General features: G+C 42.1%; 1 protein-coding gene across 2 annotated transcripts in view; it reads right to left on the minus strand.

The window, feature by feature from the left end:
• The window catches only part of CPNE3 (copine 3), a 76,568-nt gene that overhangs the window by 7,476 nt on the left and 50,339 nt on the right, over window positions 1-18,753 (minus strand). For both annotated transcript variants that reach the window (XM_088471397.1, XM_088471396.1), the window contains exons 8-14: window positions 14,361-14,459; window positions 12,785-12,871; window positions 10,862-10,921; window positions 9,620-9,753; window positions 5,184-5,238; window positions 4,950-5,001; window positions 2,096-2,229 (exon numbers count right to left, since the gene is read on the minus strand). In XM_088471397.1, the coding sequence (XP_088327523.1) occupies window positions 2,096-2,229; window positions 4,950-5,001; window positions 5,184-5,238; window positions 9,620-9,753; window positions 10,862-10,921; window positions 12,785-12,871; window positions 14,361-14,459 (621 nt within the window). The remainder of the gene's footprint in view (window positions 1-2,095; window positions 2,230-4,949; window positions 5,002-5,183; window positions 5,239-9,619; window positions 9,754-10,861; window positions 10,922-12,784; window positions 12,872-14,360; window positions 14,460-18,753) is intronic.

Here is an 18,753-nt window from a genome sequence, read left to right on the forward strand (position 1 = left end):
ATGCAGCAAATTATACATTAATGACATACACGTTAAAATCCATGGCAACAAGTGAGGTAATGGTGAATTATGAACCAAAATTCTGGGACACCCATTTGCTTCCTATGGATGCCAGGCTCCGTGTGAGAACCACATGAAGCCAACCCCACTCATTGTAATCTGGATGCAGCAGAAATATACATTGTAGAAGTTCACTGTTACATATTTCCAGAAAGACAAATCAGGACACATTAGTCTATATACAATTATATGGTAATGCATGGTAGGTGTAATGATTAGCATTACTGCCTCACAGCACTGAGGTCTTGGGTTGCAATGCAAGTGTCACATAAATTCTGCGATGACATCACAAAGGTCGATTTGCAGACCACGCACCTGTTTCCATGTAACCGCACTTTGATGCGTGTTGTAAAATGCAGGATGCACAGGATGACCAGTGGACAGTGAGTAATTCACATTGCCGTTGTATAGCCACAATGTTACAAAATATTACAATGAGTTGGCAAGTATGGAGTTTGTGCATGCATGAACCATTCCCGGATTTACAGTATTTGCACCACCTTGGAGAAATTTTAGTCAGGACCATTGCACTATGCAGGCACAATTACACCACACGGAGGGCATCAGTACACCACACAGATGTAAACAAATGCATGTAATGAGAGGGAAAAATAATTGTCACCTGTAACAGAAGCAGCCTGATGTCCCCTTATTGTCAGGAACTACTGTACATGAAACATGAATACATGTCAAAAAAGAAGTATATTGGGAAAAATCTCAATTAATAAGATGAGTGGGCACAAGGTCATACCCTCCAACATGACCCCTTCCATCAGGTACAAAACGCTCTGGTCTAGGATTTTCCATTTAATTTAGGATTACCCTCACCTGTGTTTAAACACATTTTCCATCAATTAACAAGTTTAACACACAATGGTGTCCCTCCCCATGGTGACACCGGGTGCGGGGAGGGTTGCAGTGCACGCGGCTAGGCCGCGAGCCAACAAAAAGGGGATGTGCCCTTGTGGCCCGAACCCCCCGTTTTAGTCACTCCGTGGTCCCAGACATGTGGACTGCCCCCAGGGACCAGTCTGTGTGTAGTGCCGGCTCTCTCACTGTGTCAGGAGCAGAGTGCTGTACGTAATGCTACACAGTAGCACCCGGCTCCTGTCAGTGAGGAGTCAGTACTTTGGGGTCACCCCTCAGCAGGTGACACCCAGGTGCGGCCCGCACCCCCCTTGTGACGCCACTGTTAACACAGGTGGCAGCAATCATATATTAGGTGGGAAGTCCAGCAGAGCGTTTTGTACCTGATGGAGGGTGTGCAATGTCACAGGAGCCCTGATCAGTGGTAACAGTTTTATCATCGTGTGTAAGGCGTGCGCTTGGCGTACCACCTTCCAAGCCACACAAAGATCGTGCAAAACTGATGCATGTATAGTCTGTGAACTTGGACATACTATATATACTCAATGCACATGTATACACTAGAGAATCTGCACTATGTAAGCCTTGCTCATAGCAACTAATGAAATATCATGCTGGTGGACATATTAGCATAATTCTGTTTACCAAGTATAGAAAAAATACATGTATTTTTAACTATTATTCAACGCAACATATTTACGATGTCGATTCAACAGCTGTCTTAAAGAGAATCAGGGAGATAAAAGCTCTGGGTTTTATACTGGGGGTCATAAATGACGCCCAACAATGTAAATATACAGTTTATTCACCCAAAATTGGAGAGGATGATGGCACCATATACAGACTGCAAACAGATCCCCTCACCCAACCTTACTATCTGGCCATTGTGTAGGGCAGGGTTAGTCAACTTGCGGCCCCCCAGCTGCTGTAGAACTAAACATGCCAGCATGCCCTACCAAAGTTCTAGCATGCTCCAATAGCAAAATTATATCAGGACATGCTGGGATGTTTAGTTCCACAAAAGCTGGAGGGCCGTATTTTGAATACCCCTGTTGTAATAGGGAGAGGAAGGTGGAGTTACAGAAATATCCCCAGGAAGACAACCATATACTGCTAATATGCACACATTGTACATTATTATAGGCAATGGTCATATGAGCACACTTACAGAAGCCGTCTGTTGTTGTGTAGCAGCTGTGGCAAATCTGGAGACATGATTAATAATTGGGGAAAAGTTGGTGGGTCCATACAGTCTAACTTGAGGGAGACATTTGCGGTAAGCATCGATAATTCCCTCAATACCTGCAATTGTGAGAAGTGGAGATGTGAGAGAATAACCCCGTCAGACACTATGAACAGTCACAAAAATGTTATATATAAAACAGAGGTCTGTCTAGCTCAGTTATCCGCAGCAGCACTGGGGGCCTCTCAGTTATCCGCAGCAGCACTGGGGGCCTCTCAGTTATCCGCAGCAGCACTGGGGGCCTCTCAGTTATCCGCAGCAGTACTGGGGGCCTCTCAGTTATCCGCAGCAGTACTGGGGGCCTCTCAGTTATCCGCAGCAGTACTGGGGGCCTCTCAGTTATCCGCAGCAGTACTGGGGGCCTCTCAGTTATCCGCAGCAGTACTGGGGGCCTCTCAGTTATCCGCAGCAGTACTGGGGGCCTCTCAGTTATCCGCAGCAGTACTGGGGGCCTCTCAGTTATCCGCAGCAGTACTGGGGGCCTCTCAGTTATCCGCAGCAGTACATATATATATATATATATCACACTTTGCTTGGTGCGCCCCGCGGTAGCCGTAGAGCTATTCAGATCTCCAGGTGAGGATAACAGTGCAGTTTATACAATGCAACGATAAATTAAAAATCAGAGAAAATTATTTAGTGACCATAATTGTACTCAAGCAGCTTGCACATCAGATAAAGGATAGATATGCTGCTGGTTTATTATCTATATAATGGACATTAATGAGTGATATGATCAGTATTCATTGATTTTTAAGCAGCGCCCCTTTGCGTTGAATATAGCCCTCCACCTATTGTGATAGACCACCAATAATAATTTGTCACTCAAGAACAAGATAAAGTTACCTCTAATATTGCATATGTACAAAGTAGCCTATTTAATGCACAATAGAATAGAACAAATACGGTCAGGCTAACAGGTGCAATAAGCATCATTAACATTTTGAACCTTGTCAGGCAGTGCTGCTATGTTGTGTAGTGCTGTATATAAAATCCATTAGCGTCTGATCAATTAATATCAGTAACCTGGTGCTCTACAAATATATGTACATCTACCACTTGTTAATAGTGAATCTAAAGATATGTCATAGTGCACTGTGTATTATATTATGACCACTATAACCTGCTTAATACCCCTTTTACACCAAAACTAAAACCCGGGTTATTGCAGGGTTAACCCGGGCAGCTCCCTGGTGTAAAAGGGGTGAGGGTTGGATCGCCGGGTCGAGTGACCCGGCAATCCAACGCAGGTAAATAGCAGGGCTTAACATGGGAGTAACCCGTGAAACCCTGCTGTGTGTACGGTGCACTCCGGGTCTTTATGACCTGCAGTGCGCCGTAAGCCGGCCGATTGGTCCGGCTTCAGTGGCGCTTGGAGATGATGTCATCTCCAAGCGTCCACTTTCACGCCGGAAAAGCCGGGTCTATGCAGACCGGACTGCGGTGTGAGCGGCGCCGACTCGGGAATGTCCAAAGTCGGCGCCGGCTAAATTCCGGGTCTGATCCGGATAGGAACCCTGTTCCAACTCCAGGTCAGACTCACAATTTTGGTGGAAAAGGGGTATAATATAGCAGCAGATACTTAACATAAGCAAGTAACGGAGGATCTAACTGGTGATTGAATATACCATAATCAAAGTTAGTTGATATAAGGTATGGTTTATGTGGGATTTGTCCTATTTACTGTCGGACCATATCCAAATATAGAGATGAATCCTCAGGGTAAGATCATTTGCATGAGTTACTAAGGGACAGTTATAGATACCATGATCTAAGGGACAGTTATAGATACCATGATCTAAGGGACAGTTATAGATACCATGATCTAAGGGACAGTTATAGATACCATGATCTAAGGGACAGTTATAGATACCATGATCTAAGGGACAGTTATAGATACCATGATCTACAAGTCTGTATTCTCAATCAGATAATAATTTGGGATTTGCTATAATTCCTAATTCACTGGCCATTTAAGGATTTGTATGTGGTACTGTAGGTGTGAATAAGCAATAAATAGCCAGATTATAGCTAATGGATTATTGATGCCCCTAAATTGGGCTTTGGTGTTGAGGGCCACAATGTAACCGATAAGGGCTATCGGCAATAGTGAGACTATCAATAGACTCTTGAAACATTATATAATTGGCATTTTGCAATTATAAATGAGAAATATATCTTCTTGTTCTACAGACAACCCAGGAGTTATGAGTAACATGATATTATGAGATAACAACCAAGACTAGATTTGATATTGTGGATGACACAAAAATACATTTTTAATTGTCACAAATAAATAGAATACAAAATACAATAAAAATAATATTTTGCTAATTTATTTTAAAGGAGTTATTAAAGGTTATGTTTTAGATTAATTAGTGCTAACGAACTGTTAGTAGGTATATAGTAATCATGAGATTCAATGTAATATTAATTTGCTCCGTGAGTGCCCCGATATAGGAATACCTTCTCTTTTTTTGAATATATTAAAATATGTCAGTGATATTTGGTGGTAGGTGTTGTATTACGCCTGGCAATATGAGCTATTATATTAGCACTGGCCAAAAGCACATCATTCAATAACACACATGATCAGACTACATACGGTCATGTTTTCATATTTAATTACCAAAAATAAAAGTAACATTTTTATATAAAAGGTGTATAAACCACAAGTCTCCTGAATGGACATTTGGTGTCAAAGTCTAAATGCATAAAGGATTTTTAAGCAATGTGTCTATACATTATGCAAGTATACACTGATCGTGTGATTCCTTACCAGCACAGAAAGGGTTTGATGGGTTAAAATTTATTGGGAACTCATGGGAAACCTGAAAGACAAACCGACATCTCTCATTAATAGATTTATGGCTTCACAACACACGGTAAGTGGGTCCTTCTTCATTTTACATAAAAACATAAAAGTATTTAAAACAGTGAAATAACAATATGCATCTATACCACACTAACACGATACAAATGTATGACATGATGCTAAGTCTAGACGTGTTACCTGTCCGGTTGGTGGTATCTGTGCTCCGAAACCAAAGGTTGGGAACATTTTATCACTAGAAGAAAAAAAAGACAACTTGCGTCAACGCTGTACATTTCATCAACCCTGTTGCAGAAGGTTTTCTATAACCCTATGTTAGTATAATTATCTTGCAGGTGATGTGAATGTACACATTTGGGCCTGATTCTTAGGGCCGAATTCAATTAGGTGCGAAAAGTCGTGTTTGGCGATAAGCATTCGCCGATGTGATTTTTTTGCGCATACCAGCATATTGCACTATTCAATTCCCGGAGTTTTTGCACGCGAGAAAACTCCATAGGCAGAAACCGGTGAAAAGTTTTCAACACCCGAGAGGCAGCTGAAAATTTTTTAGCAAACTCCCTATTTTCGTCAAAAAATGTGGGGACTTGGTTCAGAACCCTTTGGACACCCCCTCTCCCCCCTAATGACTAATTAGGCCAAAAAATAAAAAAAATGCTTAATTCCCCCGAATAATAACATATCATGTTTTGGTGAAAATGTAAAAAGTGTTGGAAAATGGGTCTGGTATTTTGGGGGCTGTACGGATGGTACAGGTGTTTTCAGGATTACAGGTGGCTACAGCTGGTGTATTTTTATCATTTTTTAAAACTGCACTTTATAGCCAAAGAAATATACTAACCCTCATTTTAATTGTTTTATATCATTGTTCAACACTTATGCAGCCATTTGACTCAATTTAAGAACCAAAAATACTTTTATTAGGGATATTAATACACTTCTATATTGATTTCCAGGGTCAGGCTTTTCATGGGGTACAGACTGACTTCCATGAGAATATGCTGTACTTTCCATAGTTTTGCCATTCGCAGTTTTCGCAAGTGTTTTTGCGCGTTTTGCAATTGAATAGGGCGACAAGTGGGAGCGCACATTGAGAAAGTACGCAAAAAGATTGCATCAAAACTGGCTAATGAGGCGAAAACTTCGCATAGGCGAGCGCTTTTCGAAGACCGCAACTTTTCGCACATAAATGAATTCGGCCCTTAGTCGGACGTGGCTGCTGGAGCTTTTCCATAAGGCTGGGGCATCCAACTTCCTTCCTTATAGTAATGCGATAATCCACCCATGTACAGGTTGAATCTCCCATATCCAAAATGCTTGGGACCAGGGGTATTTTGGATAACGGAATATTCCGTATTTTGGAATAATTGCATATCATAATGAAATATCTTGGGAATGGGACCCCAATATACACACAGAATGCATATATGTGTTATATGCACCTTATACACATAGCCTGCAGGTCATTTTATACAAATATTTTCAATAATTTTGTGGCTCAAGCAAAGTTTGTGTACATACATGAAATAAATTTATGTTTCATTTACACCCTATACACACAGCCTGAAGGTAATTTTATACCATATTTTTAATAATTTGTGCCTTAGACAAAGTTTGTGTACATTGAACCATCAAAAATCAAAGGTTTTATTATCTCAGTCATGCCAAAATTATTCCGTAATTCGGAATATTCCGTATTTCGGAATATTCGGATATGGGAGACTCAACCTGTATAACCAAATCTGTGTGTCTGCATATGGAAGCCTATCCCACCCACTGACCTTCTGCCCACAGCCATCATCATTAGTACATATGTGTCTTCATGCTCTATTACTGCAGTTGTACAAAACAGCTCTTCTTGGTGCGCCAGGTCCCGAGCTAGTCAGAGTCACCGAGCAACTTTTTCGCATCATTTTCACCCAAAAATGTGTCTTAAATCGCATTCAGTTGACAAAACGCTTCACAAGACTGCACAGATTAATTTGATATGTAACACTTAGACTCAGTCGCACACAGATGCACGAGTCAGTATACGTAGTGCTACAATGCAGCGGCCGTGGCTTTCTTTTCACGCGATGTTCTGTTGCGCTTCGTATACAGACACAGACACGCAGATACACAAGTGCTGCATAACAAATGAATCAGTGCAGTCTCGCAAAGCAGTTTTGTTGCATCCAATTGCGAGCAAGACGCATTTTCAAGCAAAAGCCGAGTTGCACGGAACGTGGGGTCTTACTTGCGCCAGGAGTCTCGTGTATTGAGGCTAGGTGCATGAGGGCACACCATTATCTGGACTTGCACCCAGCCCATACAGAGTTGAAAAAAAAAAAAATCTATCATAAACAGGCGCCCTATCTCCGTCCACAAGCTACAGTGGATCACGGAATACGGCTTACACGCCTACCATGACACTCCCACGAGACGGAACAGTTCCATGTGTTCGCATGGCTGCCGCTCAGTTACTTTCTAAAAACGCCTATTTCACAGAAAGCGTGATCAGTCGAGGAACGGTTCAATCTATATGCACTAGTGATCTCCGCCCGTGTGCGGATACCTGATTCGGTGCATGCCAAAATCCACAAATGTGTCCGACACAGAATCTGGCCCTTCACTTGCACGGCTGATAGGTACTCAAAAGGGTTTGGGTATGAAATCCCGGCAACCAGAATCCTGACACCCATAGGAACGATTTTTTTGAACGATTTAACTATAACGACGTCGTTATCGTTCAAAAAATTGTTCAGTGTAAAACGATAAACGATTATCGTTCATGCGGGTTCACGTTTGTCGATTGTAGTTCAGTCAGACTGGCCAACTGAACAATTTTCAGTAGAAGTTGCAACATTTTTCTTTCAACACACAGAAAATCATTTATTATGTAAAGTAAAACCAACTACTTTGTAAAACGATTTTCATTCACTTTTTTCAAGGGAAAAACTGAACGAAAATCGTTCATTACTTACATCGTTGTGTGTGTACGCACCTTAAGTGTTTTCCTAACCCCTACCCTAACCCTCACCCAGTGGCGTAACTAGGGTATTTGGAGCCCAGGGCAAATTTGAAAAGGGACGGAAGTCCGGCTCTTGCAGTGGGTGCTGCAGCAGTCAATGAGAGTCTGACTCTCATTGGCTGCTGTTTAACACACGCATCGCCGCCAGTGCTGGCGGCGATGTGCGTGTGTTATGCACAGCCTGAGCCCACCTCCTAGCGCTATTGGGCAAGCGCTCAGGGGGAGGGAACGGGCTCAGCTGTGCAGCACAGAACCGGCGCTGGAAGCCTAGCGCCGGTCCTGTGTAAATGTGTAGCGGACCGCACTCACTGCGGTCGGCGCTACACTGGTGGCTAACTAGGGCGGGCCGGACCGTGGCCGGAGGCGCCATCCCCGCGCCGCCGGTCCCTCAGCGCCCAGGGCACACACCCCGCTCGCCCTGCCCTAGTTATGCCACTCCCCTCACCAATGCCTAACCCCCTAGTGCCTAAACCTAACCTCCCCGCACCCTAATCCTAACACTCCATACCCGGTCCCTAACCCTTCCCCTAGTGCCTAACCCTAACCCCGCACCCTAACCTCCCCCTAGCACCCAGATACTTACCTTCAGGATGCCTACAGTGGGGATATTGGTGTTGGGATTTCGGTGCTGGAATTTATACTACATCCCTCAAAAGAGCCAGGTCCTGACCACACAACATGGCCTGACCACACAACCAAATTCATCCCATTTATATCAGTTTCCACCGTACAAAGTAGCAACATTGAGAAAACAAAACATTTTTCTTTATTATATCTATTTTAAGCTGGCATAAATATAATAATTAAAGAACAAAAGTAATATATGTTAGAGACAAGCTATAGAACTGTGAAACATGGGTCAAAGTCATGGCAAAGGTGTAACACATTCTTCATACTTAGATATTTTAAAGTACAGAAAATAATAAAACAGTTGAAGCATAGATTCTATACTGACCCCTGTTGGCCTGAAATGGTAACACAACAGCAGCATCTGTACTAAACAATCCAGCCAGTGATTCTTGTTTAGCAGGGATTCCTTCTGGTACCTGTGACTTCTATAAAATGCCTTGTTTCCAAAACCACATTTACTATGGTTAAAAGCCTGTTTTTTTATTATTATTATTATTATTATTTTGGGGCCCCTTTGGCCTTACCTAATGTTTTACATCTTACATATGGTTTCATATTACCTAAATAATACATCACAACAAACTGTTTGCAGTCATTTTATCTTTGAAATGGGCGGTAAAAAAAAAATATCTTAATAGCCCTGTACAAAAGATTTGCGACAATCATTTACATTGTAGAAAAAAAGTAAAGGACTAAGGGGGAGATGTATCAATCTGAGTAAAGAGTGGACATCCAATCAGCTTCTACCTATCATTTTGCAGAATGTACTTGATAAATGCTATCTCAAAGCTGATTGGTTGCTATGGGCAATTTCTCCACTCTTTAGACATCTTGACACATCTCTGGAGAGAGAGAGAAAGTGGACGAAGATAAAGTACCAACCAATCAGCTCCTAACTGTCACTTTACAAGTCAATGTAGTTATAGTCTGTAGACAAAATTAATTTGGTAAAATAATAAAAATAAGTAGTACTTACGCGTCATAATCCTGAATTACCGACCCAACAGACCAGATAGCTTGCAGGTACTGATTGACTCCATTGGGGCTAATGTAGTGCAGAGAGTCTGGGGAGCGAGGGTCCCCATTTGATCCAGTAAAGTCAATTCCAATCTGTCAAAATGAACAGTGGTCAGGTAACAGATTTATAATTACTGTTCCCTTTCAAAAACTTGCTCATGTCACAAAGCTTGTCGATCTGAAATGATTTAATGTTCTTGCAATTGCCTGACCAGCAGCTTCAGTGTATAAGTCTCATTATTAAAAGGAAGAAGAAAGGATTCCAGGCTTATCTACATAATAAACTAGAAAGTGTGTTTGTGTCTCTCTGTGCTTTATGCACTGCCAGATTTTTGTACTTCGCTCCACCAAATTTGACATGGTGGTGTAGTTTGACCACTGGATTAGGTTTCTGCCTAGGTTTGAACTTCGTGACGGCCACACACTGTCACACAATCCCATAAAACTGGAACAAAGGTTCTGGGGCCGGCTTCATACACACACTCATCTCTTCCTGGCAGGCTCATGAGCAGCTCAGCACTCAATACATTCAGACTGTGGCAGACAGCATAATCAATCCATAATCTTTGATCCTGGCAAAGCTTAGCATATGGAGATTGCGAACGCATCGGCCATCCTGAGTAACCTGGGGGTTACCTAGATGGCCTAGGCTTACGCAGATGATCAGATGCTGTGTCTGAGGGTATTATTGCACTGCTGTAGCGTACAATGTCGCAGTGGCTGTGTGACAGCATCCATCTCTGACTCAGGCCCTCGGTTTGGACTGTACAGTTGCAGACAGCCCACATTCCTTAACATATCTATTCTCATGGCAGTTTCCACTGCACAGAACAATGATGCTGAGTGTGCAGCTAGTACAAACATTTCATCTGCTTTCTTTGCGTTTCCAAATATTTAATTTTTTCACTTATCTTAAGCTTCTGCCTACGGATATAGAACTATGTAGCGTAATGTTGCCCTAAGCAGAGTGCATTGTTTCTGCCATAGAAAGTCCTGTGAGATTAGCGGAAGCTTGCTTAGTAAATTTACCCCCCCAATTATTGTTTTCATTCTAATCTCACTTTTCAGCACCCAATTTGTTAAACATTTTTTTTTTTTTTTATTAACTAACAGATACGATTTGCACTATATGGCAGTAGGCCACCAACATTCCCGGCAGAATAATACTAAAATATAATGTATTACCATTAAAGATACTTACAACAAAATTCATCTGACATCCTCCCATAATATAATCAAGAAAGGTGTATTCCACTGAAATCTAAAAGAGAAGAATAAGAAGAATACAATATTTATTTAGATAGCAAAGAGAAGGTCTTACTACTTTTTATGTCAAATGATCAAACAGAAAGGTTGTGTTCTGCCATCTGCTGGGCAGGGTGAGATCCTCAGGTTGCCTAGGTTAGATTAGTGACACATAGGAACATACAGTGTACTGGGAACCTGACATTTACACACTGCACATAGCTGGGAGTGCACGTGACAAGCCCCTGTGGTATCAGCAACCACGGTATGTACCCGATAAGTGGCGGTAAGTATGGCATCCCGCTATCTATGAGTGGCAAAATCCATGACGGTAAAATACATCTTATGCGCCCTTAGCCTAAACCATCACACCAGAGTTTTCCAGTTAGCAGGATAACAGCTATAAGACAACATTCAATACATAAGAGCAATATTGCATAAATACAATTATTAAACGGATGACATCTTATGAAGCATACACACGGTCAGATTTTTCTTCAGATCTGAACGATAACGATTTAAAAAATCGTTCATATCTGAAGGAAAATCTGACATGTTTGAACGATGAGCGGTTTTGGACGATTTCAGTAATTTTAATGCAGACAAAAATCGTTCGTAGTTCAAATCGTTGGTCAAATCGTTCAATCGTTCATCCGATACATCTGACCGTGTGTATGCTCCATTACAGGAAACAGTGTGAAGTATTTTAAAGAGGACTTCTACCTGAAATTAGCATTTGTAAGCCCATGACAGGGCTTTTGCAGCCATTTAGCAACATTTTGATTATCTGACTGTTCTTACCAACATATAAACAAACCGTAGACTCCGATTACCGTCTCCATGGTTACAAATGTTGCTACCAGATGCTAGGTATGGAAAACTTATGTGCCAAACGGTAATAACCATCACATAACTCCTAACTTTCCTGATTTTTGGCAGAACAGTCTCACTTTTTGGGCACTGTCCCACCCACCACGTGGGGGAAAGTTAATTGCATCGTCAACACTTTTTCCAGTAAGAAGTTAACCAGTAAAATTATTTTATTTAGACAAAATAATTTTTGAAACGATGTAAATAAAAAAATACAAAAAATATTGGCATTATGTGAAAGACATGATGACAATATTAAATAGGAGCATAACTAGAACTTTGTGGGACCCAAAGCAATATTTTGAAGGGACCCCTAATGGTTCTAGAGAGATAACTTGTCCGTAGTGTTCTATGCCCTATATTAGTGCCTAGTGCCCTTGTTCATTCTTTCCCCATAGTAGTACCCTAGCTCACATTGTGCCCACAGTTCACATTATTCCCAATTATAGTGTGAGGTGGGTGCTGGCTATCTAAGCCGTCAGACCCCATAGCAACTGCACTCACTATAGTTATACCCATGGTTTAAATCCCAATCCAAAACACACAATGTGCAGATCCCAACTTTTTGGGCTTTATGACATGCCAGCCAACACATGATCAGATTTTGGGAAAAGGTCATGAAGTCAGGTAAAATCCTATGTTGGGATCCCAGCACCCTATCGACCTCCTATGCCCATATATACTTATCTCCATCCGTATTGGTGAAATGTCATCAAGTTAAATGCAAATTTTAACACTCTAAAAATAAGTATATATGGACACCTATATTAGCCAACCAACCTGATAGTTACCATCCATTAAGGGCAAAGCCAACTAGAAAAGGGATGCCCTCAGAATGGTATAGTTGGAGCATGGTTTAAGCAGGTCTGGGGTGGGACATAATTGTCCCAATTTACCAACCAGGCATGCCGGCAGCTTTGGAGATTCACAAAGAAGTTATAGATAGGAGTTAGTAGAAGGGACCGATATAATCTAAATCACACAACTCTAAAGGAGTCACTCTACCAACCTGGCAATGTTTTACACTCACTACCCCGGAATTTCTGTAACTTTTCTTCTTTTGTTTCTTCTTTTCATTTATGCAGTCAAACTCCACCTGAAATGACAAAGATGTTGCTTATTTATATTTAACAAACTTAAATTCATTGTCTCCCATTTGGCTGGTGTTGTGCTGGTGAGCAGCTGCTGTGCTTTCCATTGATCCAGGTCATTGCTCCTACTTCTGAGCGCCTGCAACCGATCATGCACAAAAAGGGGACAACTTTCCAAGTGATGGGGACCAGTGACGTGCGGTAAGGTAAATGGCTGGGGAGACACTGGCTAGTATCAGAGCCAGATTTACAGATACATATATGAACCTGAGGGTTCATGTGGGAGTTATACAAAGGTGCAACATTATATAGTGCTGGGAATTTGGTGTGTTTTGATCAGGGATGTGCAGAAAAAGTTGACAGGGGAGGCAGTGCCTCACCTCCCACACACTTTTACTCCAGAGTTTTGACTATTTAAAATGATTACAATAATACAACGAAGATATTTATGACATTTTCTTCACAGGTATATTTTAGCTTTTGCTATAAAAATGTTAAGAAAAATGTAATGACAGGAAAAGGCTCTGCCTCACCAGACCGCACATCACTGATGGGGGCGTGTTCCTACACTGCATCTATGCCGCTGCACCGCCCCAAAACATCCGCTTGTGAAAGTAGCTGTCCTCACCATCAGTGCAGATCTCTGCGTACGTTCACCGATTAACAGCCCACAATTCCACCTGCACACACAAGAGACGCTCTCAGAGCAATGAGCCTATGTGCAGACACCCACGTGCCTCCCAGTCACACCCACTCAGCCGCAAATGGAGATGTTGGCCGAGATGCCTACGATGAGAAACTGCCCATAGATGCGTATGTTCAGCTACAGAACACGTGCAGTACATTGTAAGATCTGTCCACAAAATGCACGTGTGTAACTTAAGCTGGCCACACACTAGACCAACTTGCATCCAACCAGCCAACTAGTTGATTGGTTGGAATGAAAATCTGGTAACGTATGGGAGTAACTGATGATCAGCAATTTGCTCCTAAATGCCAGAAAACAGATGAAAATGGTCATCAGACAAGTTTGTTAAATGTTTGATCTAAACAATTTGTTCAAACAACAGTTTTTATCTATTTTCCGGCGTTTGGGAGCAAATTGCCGATTGTCATTTACTTTCATCCCTTACCAGATTTTCATTCCAACCAATCAACAAGTTTGCTGGTTGGACAGATTATCTTTAGATGTGTGGCCAGCTTAAGAATCAGCACCTATGTACCCAAATATCCTGTGATAACTGAGAGAATCGCTCATTTGGGCACTGAACGGTCAGCAGTTTATTTAGGTTCTATCCATTCAAAAGGAACCAGGTATTGATGTGTCCAAATGATATAAAATGCTCCTCTAGCCAAGCGTATTATTCTATAGTCCCATTGTCAGTACACTATATGACACATAGGGGTAACAGTGTAAGAGAGGAATAAGCTTTACATTAACTGGTTAGGACTTATGCGGAGACCTACAGTATTTGCTCTCAAGTGACTACTTACTGGCATCGAGCGACTCGCTTCCTTTAGTTTAGTCATGTCCGTCTGAAAGATTCCTATTAAGTCATGTGACCCATCACTGTCATGATCATAACATTCAACCTGGAACACAGAAAGCAGCCTTCATTATTCATTATGTAGACCATAGAGATCAGTAAACTAATGCACAGCATGGGAAAGACTATTAATTGCTGCTTAACAGTACCGAAGGCATAGTGTTCGGACAATACACACATTAACTTGTTACTTTTAGAATGATCCTAATTTCATAATTATCCTTTCTATCGTCAGATGATAGATGTGTCCATAAACTTAAACTACACTTAACTAAAAATAATCACACAAGACCAAAATTATGCCATTCAAAATAAATAGACCGCTTTATTTTGTTACAATGATAAGTATGGTGGCAGAAGAACGGCAAACCAGCGTCCACTTGTCTCAGGCAAAAGGATGTCACAACTCACAAAGAAAACTATCCCATTATCAAGGGCAAGTGTGATATTAACACTTGCAAGGGCTAACTCTCTATTTCAAAGCAAGTGATGCAGTATCAGACAACCATGCCAATGCACTATTGATACCCGTTCGGTAGGGAGGTACCACTGACCCCAGTAGGGTGAAATCAGCCTAGCCAGTGCATTGAAGGGGAGTGCACAGCTCATACTGCCGCAAGATAGACGCTTAGATATTACCGGTCTTTCCCTGCATGAAATAAAGCTGACACAGGACACAATAGGGGAGGGTTGGTGGGAGATCAAATTCAAAGAGGCAGAATTACCAAAGTAGATTCCCCACACCCTCTCACATAACACGCCCCCTAAACACCTCAGCCTATCATTGCTGCCGACTCACTGACAAACCTAAACAAAAAAACATACCCCTAACTTTATTAACCCCTCTTTCCCTGACTAGTTTATGTGCCTCGGTTCTAGACCAAACCTCAGTTATCTTAGTAGGCTATAACATAGGTTCCCAAACGGGGTCCTAAAGGCTCCCTAACAGTTCAGGTTTTAGAGATATCCATGGTTGAGCACAGGTGTTTAAATCAAATTGAGACTGATGTACTAATTAATTCACCTGTGCTCAACCATGCATATCTCTAAAACCTGAACTGTTGAGGAGCCTCGAGGACCGCTTTGGGAACCTCTGGGCTATAATCTTGAAACGCGGGTTCATTTCTGACTAGCAATAGAATACATTAGGCTGGCTTCTAATAAAATCTAAAGGTGCCCATCCACTAGCAGACATGAAAACGACTGCATGCTTACAACATTGTAATCACGCAGTAGTTTGTCAGTCTGTGATGAGCCTACGAGCAGTCGTTCAGTACAGGCTCAATCAATCATCTGCAAACATGCTGAACCCAACGTCATCGTCAGGTTGTCCAGCATGTTTGCACGATGATAGATGTCTAAACGACCAGCGAGAGCGCGCATGGCATGGCCGGTTGTTTTAGACACTTTTGCAATCGATTTATGAACGATTGTTATCGTTCAATCGCTCACTTAATCGTCTAGCGGATGGGCACCTTTAGAGTGTGTCATTTGAGCTTTACAAGCCATAAACATGTTATTTTCACTATATAATTGTAATAGTAATAGCAAATGCCTATTTACTTGCACACACCATTATATGAACAAGGGGGGTAATCTAGGGTGATAGTGTTCAGAAGTTTCAAATCACTTTAATCTTCAATTAATGAACCAGACTTTCCAACCTAGTACAACAGAATTTTATACTTATAACTCTTGAAATATGGAGATTTTGATAAAATTTTAGGATTCTGGAATTCAGCGCTTTTCCCATTAATGTCAGTGGGCTTTCCAGCATGTGTATCACGTGAAGAAAGCACATTGAAATGCCTGGGTTATTAAAATGTATATGAGAGAATGATAGTAATTAAATCATTTAAATAAAGAGGAAAAAAAATAAAAATAAAACACACATGCCCTATTCTCAAACCTTCCTAAAGCGCAGTGTACACCAGTAGTAACATGTGATGCACGAAACACTGAAGAGGTGCATCAGATTCATGCTATGTGCTGCTCAGTGCACTGTTTGGGACACACACAAGAATACAGAGTTTATAAAACAATCAGCATGTTGCATAATCACGGTAATAACTTGAGAAACCCACAATTACGGATCATGTCCTTTGTACTTCTCCCTACACGTCCTTGGAAATCCTTTACTGAAAACATTGCGGATCCATCACAAATTACCACATTTGTTGCAGTCTTAAATCAAATAAAAGGGCAGGCTTTATACTTCCTCTGCATGTGACACTCAAAGGTATATTTACTAAAGTGTAGGTTAATAGAAGTGGAGGTGTTGCAACCAATCAGATTGTAGCTATTATCATCTAGATGGTGCTAGATAAATAAGTAGAATGTGATTGGTTGCTATGAGCAACATCTCCACTTCTAAAAACCCGCACTTTCGTAAATATACACCTCAGTATTTGTACATGATGAACAGAGACATTTCATGCTGTCTCCTGGGCAGAAGGAGCAGTCTGCAACTTATTGGTCACATATAGGGCCTAGTTCTGAGTCACACGTAAATTCTAGATGGCCGTTGCAACCAGATGTGGAACATATGCTAATGATAGTCTTCATCCATATTGTTACACCGGACACTTTTATTCCAACCGTGAACATTAGCATCAACACCTACCTCATTCTGGGTGCAAGATATCTCTCTGGAACAGGTGTCCCCTCAGCAAACACCTAACTCTGGCTACACGCCCACAAAACTCCCATGACACTCTCACAAGGTGGTTCTTTTGCATGCGCCCACACTAGTTGCCAAAAAACGCCCATCCGACAGGGAAACGGCCAAGATCCGTCCGATACAGAATCAAACAGATATGCAAAGCTGCGTATATCTGCTAATGCACTCGCACTATATGCTAAGCTCTGCTATATGAGCCCCAGTGGCTGATCCTGCCGATAATACTTTTTTGCCCACTACAGCTGTCCGCTAGAGCAGAGGCTTCCCGAGACTCTCCCAAGCCCACCACACAGCAGAGTGTGCTGGGCTGGGGAGGGAGGCTGATGCCGCTGAGCAGCAGCAGCGTCTGCTGTCTCCCTGCCTGATGTGCCGCTACGCTGTTATATAGCGGTCAGTGGTACTGAGCAGTAAAGAAATGTTATCCGGGGTGGCGATCACACACACCTCCTGCATCCACTCCTTTATGCGCCCACAAATGAAGCGGCATGAGACTCAGTATCAGACCTATAGTGCATAGGGTAATATAGAAAATTAGCTTTATCTGGAAATCCTTCAAATCAGTGATATGCGGTGAGCTCAATAGCTCGAAGTGCTGGTAGTCCGTTTCACCCCCTACTCACTGCAACTCTCCTCTTATTACACTAAGCTTCAGTGTCCAGTGATTATCCTACCTGCATCCCTGTGTCTTCTCTTGCTGCTGCTGACTGAGCTCCGATCTCTAAGTACTGCGGTGCACTTCCTGGTCACATGACACATCCAAAGAGTCCATCAGTGCTCAATGCACTCCCCCCATACTCAGAGGCATACCTCTATTAGCTCTCTTTCTGTGCAGCTTACTGCCGATGATGTGGCCCCTGCACCCAGCTCTGCAAGCAATGTCTGACTATACAGAAGCGAGGCTAAGCTGTTGCTGCCTCATCTCTCATCTCCCTGCAGTCCCAGGGAGCTCCACAATGATGGTGAGTGGTAACTGTAAAAATGATAATAAACAAAGAAGATGTTTATAAGTTATAAATATCTTCTTTGCATTATTCTAAATCATTTATCTATCAAATCTCAGGAGTATGACAGGGGAAGCTCTCAGTGGCGTAACTATAAATTTTGCTCCCCCCTGCCAAAAAAAACAAAAACCTGAAGAAGACTTTTTTTCTGTGCACTTCCGTAAGAGGTGTGTGGTTTCCGGATACAGTAATGTCCCTTACACATTATGCCACACAATAATGTTCCTTATAACACATTATGGTACACAGTAATGCACTTTATAACACATTATGCCACACTCAGTAATATCCCTTATAGAACATTGTGCCACAGTTATACCACTCATTTGTTATGCCACACAGTAATGCCCATGACATCCCACCCTGAAAGATCTACCTCACCAACCCTTCTCTCCTGCCAGTCTGTCGCCTCAGCTCAAGACAGGTTGCACAGTTTCTATGTCCATGTAGAACCAGATTATTGGGAACTTGGGGGGGTTATAACCTGGAAACTCTGCCTATATCAAGTTAGTGCCCCTTATGCAGTGCCCCCTGTAGTAGTGCCCCTTATGCAGTGCCCCCTGTAATAGTGCCCATTATGCAGTGCCCCTTATGCAATGCTCCCTGCAGTTGTGCCCCTAATGCAATGCCCCCCGTAGATGTGTCCCTTATGCAGTGCC

Source organism: Taudactylus pleione, unplaced genomic scaffold (assembly GCF_031769625.1).
Source record: "Taudactylus pleione unplaced genomic scaffold, aTauple2 ptg000114l, whole genome shotgun sequence".
Taxonomy (NCBI): Eukaryota; Metazoa; Chordata; class Amphibia; order Anura; family Myobatrachidae; genus Taudactylus; species Taudactylus pleione.